Genomic DNA, 12,957 nt, shown 5'->3' on the forward strand with positions numbered 1-12,957 from the left:
ATGTTTTGTTTCCCACCGAGCGATAAAACATGTAGCACCCGGTTTCACTAGCTCCTCTTCCGCTCCTCCACATGGAACAAACTGTTTACAGTAGAGAAACTTAAAGCGTTTGTTAGCTGTGTAAAATATTCTACTTATACCACGTTTCGTAGCTGTAAGCTACATATATTCCGCCTTTACGATGCTTCTTTTTTGTCCAACCTGCGGAAACGTGTTAATTGTCGAGGAAGGACAGAAGTGCATGAGATTCGCCTGCAACACCTGTCCGTATGTACACAACATCACAAGAAAGGTGAGTTAATTTTTGTCGAGATTTATCACGGCACATATTATGTCATTTAAAAGTCTTATTTTCAGTCAGTGTTACTACACTTCAGACTAATAATCTTAGTTTCACAATTGGCTTTAGTTTCTGTGAGACTGACTTTTTTTTTTTTCTTTTCTACAGGTAAATAACAGAAAGTATCCCAAGCTGAAGGAGGTGGATGATGTGCTTGGTGGCGCTGCAGCTTGGGAAAACGTGGACTCAACACCCGGTAAGTGACTGTGGTAAAAGAAGTATTAATACCACACTGCGAAAATACTCCACTACAATTAAAAGTCCTGCGTTCAGAACCTTACTTAGTAGTAGTCACTTTGCAGTAAAATGATCACTGTCTGTGTTTTACAAATCAACTCAACTCAGCTTTATTTATTTACCACTTCACACACGACACAGTTGATCCAAAGTGCTTTATAACACACATGGAGGAAAAGAGAACGCAAGAAGGAAGAAATACAAACAGAGGGAAGGAAATGACAGTTACAGTAGTAGTAATAATAATGATGATAACAACAGTAATTATAACAATAACAGTAAAAATGTTATTGCTTTTCAAGTCAAGTCAGTTTGCCTCAGGTCACTTTACAATCAGCGTGCAACAGTATATGTCCTGTAGACCCTTGAACAAGTAAGGAAAAACTCTCCCCAAAAAAACCTAAAACCCATTATTATCATCACAAATAATATGCAATAACAACAACAACTAATAATGAAAGTAAAGATAAATGATCAGAAAGAGCCCATTTATGCACAGTTAAAAGCTCATGAATAAAAGTGTCTTTTAAAGTTGGCTTTTGAAAATCTTTATAGTGGGTAGAACTGGCAGGAGGGAGGAAGGGATTTCCAAAGTTCTGATGCAGCTTCATGCACTTCGTCTTAGATCACAGGACAGACAGAAGTCTTTGGTCAGATGACCTCAGTTTCCTTAATATGTGATATAGGAACAGGATGTCTGTAATATAAGAGGGGACAAGACCATTTAACAATTTGTACACAGACATTGAGATTTTAAAATTATTCCTGTAGCTGACATGTAGACAGAGGTAGAGGCATAGATGACTTTTTCCAGAACCACATATCTATTAAAAGTCAACTTTTATGAGCTCAGAAAAAACAGTCCTGTTTTTAGCTGACAATGCATTTTCTAGCAAATTCAAGAGAGGTTTTAAAAAGTTTCTTAGCTTAAGAGGTCGGACAATTTTCTCATCCCATAAAGAAACAAGTAATCCATCAGTAAAGTAATTAAGTTTGTGCATTGGCAAGAATTTGTCAATGCGATACATATCACAATACAGGGGTTGGGATTCATTACTACAAATCTTTGCATGTATCACAATATTACATAACAGTGATACTCAAGTTTGTCAATATTTTCTTCCAACCCTAAAAGTTACTAGTAACTAAAGCTGTCAGATAAATGTAGTGGAGTAAAAGGACATTTTCACCTCAGAGGTGTTGTGGAGTGGACGTATAAACTTGCATAAAATGGAAATATTCAAGTAAAGTACAAGTACAAATCTCAAATTTGTTAAGTAGTGTACTTCTTCTTCTACTCCATTGTGTCAGTTATTGAATACCTGTTCTTTATTTTATTATTGCACTGGTTCCCCATCAACGTCGCCCCCACATGTGCATGCTAACACAGTTTACTTTCTCTTATGCATGTTTACTTTGTGATACAACAGTATTTGCTATGCAAAATAATACCCTGCTTGGTGTTTTATGGATTGAATCTTTTTGTTTATGTTTATGTGTGATCTCTACAGTGTTTTTTTTATCATCACCAAAACTGTAAGAAACTTCTATTTTAAAGATTTAAATCACATTTGAAAAGTAGCATATACAAAAGCATGTCCATCTTTTTAGTGACATGAGACTTGTGTTGTCATGTCATCCATGCCATGTAGCTTTTTATTTAACATACGATCTGAATTTAACTATTCTACACTCTAAAATCTACTGAGATACATTATAATTTTTTAAATTGAAAAAGTAGATTAACTTAGTTGTAAAGCTAATTGTTCAAAACTTAAATCACCAAGTGTAAAATTCTGATGAAATATTTCTTAGTATCTCAAACCCTGATGCCAAAAGGGTTGTGCATTCTTCACTGTTTATCATAACATATTTTTATGATTACTGTTGTTTTTTTGTTTTTCACTTGGACTTTGAACTGGCAGTCATATGATAACACAACACAATTTTTTGGCAGTAAATCTCAAGGAGTGTCCATTTTTTCGTAGCACTGCACACAGCCTCTACACCGTCAGTATTACACTGTTGAACTTTGTAGTAACTCATAAAATTCCTCAAGTGCCTGTTTTACTTACCAAAGCTGCTCTGATTTCTAAGCAAATACTGCAGAATAAATAAAGGCTGCACTCAGACAGATTTGAATTTGTTTTTTTCTTGGAGATGATTCTCATATTACTGTGAACAATCATCAATAGAGCTTTTACAGCTGTACTGTTGCATACATGTCGTCTTTTTTTCTGCACGGTATAAACCAAATAAGGGAACCCCAAGATTTCTTGTGCTTTCAAACTGACACTTTTACTACTTCTGTCTGTACACAGAAACTTGTCCAAAGTGTGAGCACCCTCGGGCGTATTTCATGCAGATTCAGACGAGATCAGCTGACGAACCGATGACAACTTTCTACAAATGCTGCAATGCTCAATGTGGACACCGATGGAGAGACTGAAACCTTTGCACTTTAAACATTTTAATGTATATAATACTCATATGGCATAGATTACTTCCCTCATACCTTTCCCCCGTTTCTAAACTTATATTTATTACCAACAGTCTCTGACAGTCATGGAAATGCTTCTGTTGAGCACCAGTGTGTGCAGTATTCATTTTCCAGGCATAATTTTGTTTTCCAAATACTATTAAAAAGAGTTTCAATGGAAAATCATGTTCTGATTTTTATTGATAAAATAGTACCTGTATACAACAGTCAAACAAATTTTGACTTACATAGTTATACATATCACAGACATTTAGAGAGCAATGCAGACCAGCATTATCCACAACAATGGCATACAGTACTTTGTATTAAAAGTTCAATGCAATCCTTCAACTCAAAATTGACTTTCTTGCACAGCTTAGCTAGCCTCAAGGAAAAAAATCAAATGCACATAGAGTTAAGGAACTAGCCAGAGAGAGTTATTCATTTTGACATGTGGCTCATGCAGATGAACTCTGCACTTGGTGAGTGAATGGCAGTCCGGGCATGCTGTGGTGGAGCAATGGTTGTTTCATTGTTAGTAGTTAATCTCAATGGAATCAATGTCATTTTGCAAGATGTCTGATACAATCATTTATTTGAAGCTTAATCCTAGCAGAGAGGTCACTATTTAGTATTAGTCAGAAGACATCTTTATTATCTAACATGCATCTGAGCAATGCAGGTACTCTTTAAGGGCTGGTGCCATATTAGGAGGGTAACAGGCTAAACTGTGTTATGTGATGATGGTGCCACCACTGTCATTTGTTTGCCAACATATTTTTCTATTTTAAACTAGCTACCTCTTTACTGTGGCACCAACAACAATCAGCCAACAGTATCAGTGAGAAGATAATCTAGGGTGGAGCGGTGCATCACATTGACACACAGGACAGAGAGAGGAGAACAGGTAACCGTGATGTAATGCAGTGCGTCTCCAACAATAACTGTAAAACTCTGCCAGCTCTACTTTGAGTCTACTATACTCTGAATAAGTGCATATATGGTGAGATTCACTCAGCTAACAACAAACCCAAGTAAAAGCCAAACTTAAACACTGCTTTTACTCATAAGATGACACTGCAAGTCATTTTTCCCTCAAAAGCAAAATGTCTAAAAGATAAATGATAGCTGAGGTTGATAGTTTTGGATGTATCAAAATGGGAAACGTGAATTCCAATTTAAAGTGCAAATATTGGATTTATTATCAAAATTAAGCACAACACGGAAAGAGGGCATCAACGCGAATCCACCCAACTGTAAATCACTAAACATTTTGTGACTTCTAACTGAAGCCCAGAAGATTAATAAACACAGCGAGTAACGTCAATCTCAGGCATTCCCAAACAAGCAAAATACATTTACCATATCGAATGGTTTGTTAGTTTGCTCACATTCAAAAGGGATAATGATAAAAGGAAAAAAAAAATGGGTCCGTTAGAACAAAATTATCAGACATGGACAAAAATGTTCACAGTTCTCAATATTAACTTGCTAAAATAATGGATAAAATATGTGAAATAAAAAATAAAAAAAAAAGAAACAAGAAAGCTAACCCAGCATGTTTGACTTCAATACCGTTGCTTAACAGCAAGATTCACAGATGATTTCAAATAAATAAAGTGACTGTTTTTCACAGCTTTCTCTAACTGAGGCTGTCTGTTTTTTTTCCATTAACTTTTAACATCACAAACCTTTTTCTCCAGGTCTCCATACAGGACCAGATGCACCTGTGTGCCCTATCCATCTCTGTGGATGTTTTAGTGCCCTACATCTTCTGTAGTTCAGTGAGATTTGTACATTTCAAATGCAGATTTATACATGAAAGAATTATGCTGAAAGATATATACAGTAAATATTCTGTGAAATAATGAGAAAAAACTGCACTTACAATTTAAGAGGGCTACACAACACTTTGCAAAAATGGGGGGGAAGCCTGTCACTACCAGCAGGAGGAGGTGTGAGTTTATGTGTGTGCATGTACATGTCTCTGTAGCATACTGCTGTCGGTGGTTAGCATATACGCTTGTATGTGTAAATGTAGCCCTTGCAATAAGGGCAGGTGTGTGTCACATCCTTGAGGTCATCAATCAAGCAGGGAATCAAGCAGCAGCCGAGATCACACCTGGAAATTAGAACAGACAGACAGACAAAAATTCAACACCTGCGCATGGTTGTACAAGTTTATGGAGAGTGCAGGCAAATGCACAATGCTGGCACTGACAGTAAGCCTCAAACATGAAGAAACAAGAAAAAGCGCTGCACAATCAGCTCTGTTTAAGTTCCTTTAAGAAGAAAATAATACTTACATCTGAGCAGAAGTCCAGACATTAAAAAAACAAACCTTAGGACATGCAATGTCTGCTTGTTTAGCTTGATTTGAATGAAGTAAATTAATTATGGGCACCTTATCGGAATAAAAGGTCATTGATAGCGCTGTATGCAAAATATGTAAGTGCATAATACAAGATAGACACTAGAGATGAAACATCATGAATATTTCATGTCACGACTATAGTGACTAAAATGATCACAGTTATCGGTATTAGTACAGGGTTGTTAAAACATGATTAAATATTCAACATCACTGATACACGCTGTAGTCATTTAAGTTAAATATTGATAACCCCTTAATGCTTTGAAATGACATCATGTCCTTTACAATGTCAATGTTTTAACTGACACAAAACAAACCCAAATCAGGTACATGTCAGTCTTGCAATATACCAGGCAATCACAGATCTCGCTACCTACTGATGGAAATTTCTACATGCAAGGTTGTTGTGGCGTGTACAGCTGCTACCAAACCTACCCCACCTTAAAATTTTTTCATGGACACGCCTTACAGGAAACAGTCCTGTGCTTCTATAATCCTCAGTAGTAAAGGCCGCCCCAAAGACTTGGTTTGGCATTGCATTAGTTCCACCAGAGGGTTTTTATACGCTAATTGTTTCCACCCAGCTTTAGCAACAAAAGCTAGGAGACTGTCCTCCGTCTACATTGAGCAAAGCATTCAGAGACTAACTTGTGAGCCAAAGAACATGTTGGTGAAACACCAGATGTCAAAGTATTTGGAGCATACAGCATAATTTGCATGTTAGAGCATAAACAGGCAACAGACTTATTTTGCATATAAACAGGCTGCTGACAACAGACCCTAAAAAGGCACGACCAGGTTAGATGGTTTAGATTTCAATGTATTAAAACACGATTCAATATCATTATTATTAAAAAGCTCAATGACACTAATCAGTGTTAACTGTTGTATCATTCTTGAGACTGATTAAATTTGATTGATGGAAAATATACAATATAAGACCTTTAAAGACTTGTACATACATAAGACCTGCCTTAAAAACCTCAATTCTTCCCCTCTGTTACAAGACAGAGCACTGTGTATTTTGGAACTGCTGTCACCTTTTAGTGTTATTTTCTTTAGTCTTGTGTGTGATACAGATTTATAAAATAGAGGGTGTGAGGCCTGCAAAATCCAACACAACAGCTGTTTGGTGTCTGCTTGACTTCTGGTCTGTTATCTACTTACCCTACGAAGAAGCAGAAGAGGCAGAAGAGTGTGTTCATAAGTCCAACATCATGGGAGATGCGGGTGACGATTGCCTGCTGACAGTGTGGACACACAGTCTGCACTGGAGAGGTCTGGAACATTTCACCCTGCAGTACAGTCACAGTGGTGGCTGCTCCCGGAGGAGCCAGGACGGTCGCTGTGTGACCCCCCATGTGGACAAAGTGACTGGGACCGGGGCCCATCTGTCCTGGCATCGGGTGAGGAAAGTGACCGGGCGGAGGTGGGTAGGGGCCGCCTGTAAAGAAGGAAATGACACTGAATATACTGAACTTGTAATGATGCAAAGGAGGTTTGATGGAGATATACCCAACAGGAATAAACAAATCAATGTCTTGCACAACCTTCAAGCTCCAGTAAGTGATATTAACAATGAATTCAATAACTGATGTTAAACTGTCACTAGTGCTGCCAACTCAGAATTAACGTTCATCCTTGCAGTTCTATGTAAAGCACAACTGAAGCAGAGCCCAAGTAAAAAAAATGAACCTGAACTGCACTGAACTGAAACAGAAGGTGAATGAATATTGTGTATATCACATCAAGTGACCAAATATATGACACCAAATCAAAGCTAATGTTGGTCTGTGTGAAAGTAAGGAAATCCTTTCAGTAACCTTAACACTTTTATATGGCAATCATATGTTATGGTAGTGTGTCTGTCAGCTTGTTTTGATGCTTTATGTGCTTATTTAATATATTCAGACTGTCTGCAGCACCTGGTGGTGGAGGCATTGGCATAGGCATGGGCCCTTCTCCAGGGACATGTGGGGGAAGGAAGCCTGGCTGTGGGGCCTCATAGGGTGGAGGACCATAGTCTGGAGGCAAGGGCTGTCCTTGTATTGGAGCAGTTCTTACTGTTTCACACACAAAGAAGGTTTGAGGTTAGTCAAGGACAAACAGGGTGTAGGGGATCCAAAAAAAACTTGCACAGGTACTGGGCCAAAAAGCAAACTAAGAACAATAATGAGACAAAAGATCGGCAAAGTGTATTATTATAGCTTATCATTGCCGGGAGCTATTAGTACACAGTGCAGATCTTTTGTCAGATTCTTGTATTGAGTCAGATAAACAAATGCAAAGAATTCATACCGCAGAACAGTATTTTTTCATCTCCATGGTGACAGTCTATTCAAGCCAATATTAATATTGGGTGTACAGCAGGCATACTGTGCTATTTGATGATGCCAATTGTGGTATTAATGAAACAAAACTGGCGAACTGCAAGAAAGTATGTCCAAATAACAACAGCTTGTTGCGTTGTTTAAATTTCAGACTGACAGCGTAAAGAGATGAAAATAACATACAAACTTAAAGGAGCAACATGTACAAATAGCGCATGCAAAAACGCATACTGCGGTCCAGGCTGCAGGAATACTGCAGGAGCACAAAACAAGCGGAACATTGTAATTTGACAAAAACAAGCATCTACACTGTAAGTTAATCAGTTGTTTATAACTGTAAGATTTTTGTCTATGTAAAGTTAAGCCCATTATCCTGAAATCAAGTCCACTGCTCTGAAAATACACACTCTAAACTTTGAGTTAAGTGACCTGGAGCGTTGTTGTTATTTCAATTTAACATGTATCTTTGATCTCTGATTACATATCATGGTCATTTTATGTTTTATTACAGTAAATATATTAGATTTCTCTTTTACAATTGCAACACTGGATGACTCAAGTAATTTCTATCACACAAATGAGCAAAGAAAACAGCCTTAACTTTTTGAAATGATCTCACATGAAAAGTAGGAATTAAGTCCCTACACCTACATCTGAGTAAGTGTTAACATTCACCACAATCCTGCATGTTTAGTTTTATTACCAGGTTGTCCATTCTTCTCCTCAATGAGAGGGGCACTGGGACCTCCAGGGTACGGAGGAGGAGGGTCACTGGACATACTGGCCGGATGTCTGTATTGGGAAAGGGGTTGGACACGGAGCTCCCCTCACAACTCTCTTGTGGACTTTTATTCTGTGAGTGGAAAAAAAAAAGAAAAAGAAAAACATGCACAGTTTGAATTGAGTCCCGTGGCTCATTACTCTCTGACACAGACTTCTCCCAAGTCATAAATTGTTCCAACGACAGTCAGAGAGGCTAATGAAGTGCTTTAACTGCTGATGTCAGTCTGTACACGTGCCATGAGTTTCAGAACAGCTGAGTAAAATATAGTGGCATTTGAAGCCACTTTATGATGAAGTGGAGACGATAGTGTTCATGTTGGTTTGTTGCCATGGTTGATTGGAGCACTCCCTGATATTTATTGAGCAATCAAAGAGCTTTTTTTAACACTGCTCTTGTAAAATGTTTTAGAGATTGAGACAAAATCTGACAATATGTTTGACTGAAGGATCAAGTGAGCCATACCAGAGTCAAAAATGAACAGTTATTACACACTAAAAGCACTGGTTTAAAACTGACCCAGTGAGGTCAATATAACACCTAAGCAATACTGGGTCAATGGTTAGAAAACTTCAGCAGAGGGGTTGTTTTGATCCAGTAACCCTACCAAAAATGGGTCACACATCCCATTAGTACTAAGTCACATTAACCCAGAGTAAGGTCGATGCTATAAAGATACATTTTAGACCCAGTATTTTTTCGTTTCTAGCAAAATTGTAAAGAGGTAAGTATTATCCCTCTGTGATAGCTCAAAGTATTAAGTAAAATAAATACACCCTTGCACAGCCTGTTTTGTATAAGATTGATTAATTAATTAATTGATATTAAAAACAGTACTTGTGGTATTTTGTCATGAGACGGGATGTTGCAAGTAAAATCAGAAAGTAATGGGTGTGTACCCTGATAATGATCAGCACAGTAAAGACAACATTAACAAGAATGTACCTACTTTAGAGGTCAGTCTGAAAATAAGACAGATACACAACAAGAACACAAGAGTGAGGTCCCTCATCCTGTCTCAGGGCTGAACTTTCAGCAGGAGGCATGATTTTCTCTCTGGCTAAATAATGCATGCTGTGGCTGAATGCAGTGTTCAACAAATGTCTCAGAGAAACAACACTGGAATTTCAGGATTTTATAGTATACTATGACTGTAGACAGCTACAGGAAAATTTGAACACTACAAAATAGAGCAGGGTCTGGCTCCATATCCTGTGACTTAAAAAAGGCTTTGATAAAGTGTTTTTCCACAGGAAACAGATTGAGACTCTTTCAGTTTTGTTTGGTATGTCAGACAAGCAATTTACGCCTTAAAATGTAAGCGAGGCATGCAGGTTTTTGTTGGCATATTTGTGTGTATGTAAGTACACATACCAAGTATGTGTGTAAATACTATATACAGAAGTTTAACAAAAAGCAAAAAGTCTGTGCACAATTAACATCAGTCATGTAATAAATACAGCATTTGTGAAACTTGGTGTTTACCGTCCTTGAGAGTGTGTCACTGAGGTTTTGTATACTGTGAACTTAATATCCGCCAATACAGTATATTGCATATCATAGTTAATTGGCCCCTGACAGAATGGTTAAGAAGAAAAAAATTACCTGCTACTAGGAAAGGAAAGGTTCCACCTGAAGTATCTGTCAAAGGACACAACCTGTAATGTGGCAAAAATGTTCATTTTAATAAAGTTAATCTGCAATTCTGGGCAGCAGCAAAACAACAAAAAGTACTATAAACAGGGGTAACTACACTACAGAACTACACAGAGTTTAAGGATCCTCACAATTTAGTGGAGTTCATTCTGTAATATTCAAAAATAGAAACAATAACAATGTCACTTAAATGGCTGTGGTGCAGTCCAAAATCTACTTTTTCAATCTCAAAAGAACTTCATGCAAACAAAGCCCAGCTGAGTGACACAAAGGGAAGCGATAAAAGGAAGAACAAGGGTGGAACATCGTCGCGATATGAAGTCTTGATGCCTGAGAGAAAATAACCAACCCACGACAAACGAACGCTAACGCTTCTCAGCTAACCAACTAGGTTAGCTAACGTTTGCTAGCTGATGCCTTTTTAAAATCCTTTCCCGGATAATCCAGCTCAAAGCTACTTGCACAACTAACCATGAATAACTTAGTTACGTAATGGATGTGAGCGGACGGCAATAATGATGTCAACTTCAACTGCGGCGTGTATCCATTACAACTATATCACATAATTATTCACGTTAATTGACTTGGTGGCTAACGGCCATAACGCGTAATGGTGTTAACGTTACTACGGTTGGCTAATAGGCAGGTCACCGAGAATTTATCTTACTTGTCCTTAATTAATGAGTTGAGAAATGACTGACAGCGAATGTTCCTTCGCACTCAGCTGGTTAGGTAACTTGGAAGACAACGATGTGTTTGTTTAGCTGAAGCAAAGCAAAGTATGTTTGCTAGCTCTCGTTAGCTAATCTAGCTAGCGTCGCCATTCTAGGCACAGAAACAACAGACTGAAGACAATATCCGATACCTGAAAATGAATGGACTAAACGTCCACAGCTTGTGAAACACTGTTCCTAGTTGCGACTGTAATGGTGCAGCTGTCAGTGTGGTGAAAACCAAATTACCTGGTTTTGTAAGAAACGCAGCCTGCCTGCCCGCGGTGTAACTGAAGTTGTTTGACGTTAGCAGCTCCGACCCTCCTGATGACAGTCAACATCCGCTGAGACGGATTTACCCCCGACGTCATTTGTCATGTTTTACACAAGAACGCAACATATCAAAAATATGACAAGTGACAAATGTATATCATTACCTAATATTAGATTATAAAGTAAACAAATGGTGATAATAATAAAATGCAAAAAAAAAAAAATGTTTATTTTTGAAAGGTCTTACCGGAAGTGGTAGTATGATATCGTCTGGTTTGACGCTAGCTTCAATATCGCTAATAAATGGAGTGGTTAATTATTAGTTATTACTAATACGGATCCTAATATCACTAAAAAAATATGTTATAAAAATAACGTCATATTAATAACAGTGATTTCGATATAAACACTGTATGATAGCCTGTTTCAGCTTCTGCCAGTGAAAGCAGTGAACGCCCATTATTTACATTACACTCAGCAGACGTCAAGAAAGATACAGTTATGAACAATTCAGGTGGACACTTGCTATTTTTTTTTTTTTTTTTTTTTTTTTTTAAAAGACATTTAAATATATTTTATGTTTTATTAATAGTTTCTGATATGGGGATCAATGTATCCTGTACCTGAAGGTAATTTGAGATGACGGATGATCTGAGTGTGTGTCGAGGCGGTTGTTCATCGCCCTCAGGTGGTCACAGTGAAGAACTGCAATATTATTTTAAATTCGTCGCTTGCATGCAGTGTAGAACTATAAGAGGTGATTATTGGAATCGTGTGTCTTTGCTGCTCTCTAGTGGTCACAGTGAGGAACTGCAGCACAGTTTAAAAAAAACGATACAAAAGATCAAATAAATAATCAAATTAGCACATCAATACCGTGATAATTATAAATAACAACAGCAGCACCAGTTTTGGTCATTAATTGTTGTATTATTGTAACAGTTTTTCAATGTAGAGAACAGTTTCCTGAAAAGGACCGTTTACAATTCATTTAGGATCGAGGTGTTTAATGCCCTCTAGCGGCCACAATGAGGAATTGCAATATAAAATTAATCAAAGTAGCGGCAATGCAGACATGAAACCATGCTAATACTTCCGGCAAATACTTTCAAAATAATGTGAGACACTAATACAAAAACATACAGAAATGACCATGAAAGAATCAATTTCAGCGTATTCTAGTGATTATAAGTAGAAACCTTCTTCAGTAGAAATACGTGTACTGATATTCATCACTTTTTGACGTGTCTGTCACAATTAACACACAGTGTTTTACTGCAGAATCATGGCGTTCAGTGTCCTCTAGGGGTCGCAATGAGAATTGCAACATTAAACCTAATCTTTTCCGGTGAGTTCTTTCAAAATAATGTGATCAAGGTTAAACGCAGGCAATATACCATTGCCTTATCTTTTCTTCCCTCGTGGTCACAGTTAAAAGCTACATCACTACAGCCCTCTGCAAGAATATTTATACTGGTGTTTTTTACCTTTTGATGTGTCTCCAACACTTTACACTAACGTCTATATATGTATACTAAAGCCATATAGTGTTTAATGCTGTGGAATCAAAAAGGATTATTATATTTTGAAAGTACTAACCAGAAGTTTTTAATGTCTGCATGTACGCTAAATTGATTGAATGTGTTGCAGTTACTCAGTATGACCACTAGATGGTAGTAAATACTCATGATCCTAAGAAACACTTTGGTCAAACACACACATACAAACATATAACTTGCTAAAACGCCTTGTAAATGATCCAAAAACGTTTATT

At 37.5% G+C, this 12,957-nt stretch overlaps 2 protein-coding genes across 4 annotated transcripts; one reads left to right on the plus strand and one right to left on the minus strand.

Moving 5' to 3' along the window:
* The first annotated feature begins 32 nt into the window (after positions 1–32).
* Positions 33–3,227, plus strand: polr3k (polymerase (RNA) III (DNA directed) polypeptide K). Its single transcript, XM_084743906.1, has 3 exons — positions 33–292; positions 449–536; positions 2,899–3,227. Exons 1-3 carry the CDS (start codon positions 182–184, stop codon positions 3,024–3,026), a joined length of 327 nt encoding a protein of 108 aa, XP_084600032.1. The 5' UTR covers positions 33–181; the 3' UTR covers positions 3,027–3,227.
* Positions 3,228–3,239: 12 nt separating this feature from the next.
* Positions 3,240–11,264, minus strand: cdip1 (cell death-inducing p53 target 1). 3 transcript variants are annotated; one of them, XM_084743903.1, is made up of 6 exons: positions 11,160–11,264; positions 10,147–10,199; positions 8,464–8,613; positions 7,356–7,493; positions 6,598–6,874; positions 3,240–5,178 (listed from the first exon to the last, which is right to left on the minus strand). In XM_084743903.1, the coding sequence occupies exons 3-6, from the start codon at positions 8,537–8,539 to the stop codon at positions 5,067–5,069; spliced, it is 603 nt and encodes a 200-aa protein (XP_084600029.1). In that variant the 5' UTR covers positions 8,540–8,613; positions 10,147–10,199; positions 11,160–11,264; the 3' UTR covers positions 3,240–5,066. The 3 variants fall into 3 exon arrangements, with proteins under 3 accessions (XP_084600029.1, XP_084600030.1, XP_084600031.1); XM_084743904.1 differs by having other exon boundaries at positions 11,063–11,168; XM_084743905.1 differs by lacking the exon at positions 10,147–10,199 and having other exon boundaries at positions 11,160–11,234.
* Positions 11,265–12,957: the final 1,693 nt, after the last annotated feature.

Source organism: Lutjanus erythropterus, chromosome 19 (genome assembly GCF_056507025.1).
Source record: "Lutjanus erythropterus isolate fLutEry1 chromosome 19, fLutEry1.hap2, whole genome shotgun sequence".
NCBI lineage: Eukaryota > Metazoa > Chordata > Actinopteri > Lutjaniformes > Lutjanidae > Lutjanus > Lutjanus erythropterus.

Coding starts and splice junctions, on each gene's coding strand:
- polr3k (XM_084743906.1), top strand. CDS start 182: ATGCTTCTTTTTTGTCCAACCTGCGGAAACGTGTTAATTGTCGAGGAA. Junction 293..448: donor TACACAACATCACAAGAAAG/GTGAGTTAATTT, acceptor TCTTTTCTACAG/GTAAATAACAGAAAGTATCC. Junction 537..2,898: donor AAACGTGGACTCAACACCCG/GTAAGTGACTGT, acceptor GTCTGTACACAG/AAACTTGTCCAAAGTGTGAG.
- cdip1 (XM_084743903.1), bottom strand. CDS start 8,539: ATGTCCAGTGACCCTCCTCCTCCGTACCCTGGAGGTCCCAGTGCCCCT. Junction 7,494..8,463: donor GGAGAAGAATGGACAACCTG/GTAATAAAACTA, acceptor TGTGTGAAACAG/TAAGAACTGCTCCAATACAA. Junction 6,875..7,355: donor GCCAATGCCTCCACCACCAG/GTGCTGCAGACA, acceptor CCTTCTTTACAG/GCGGCCCCTACCCACCTCCG.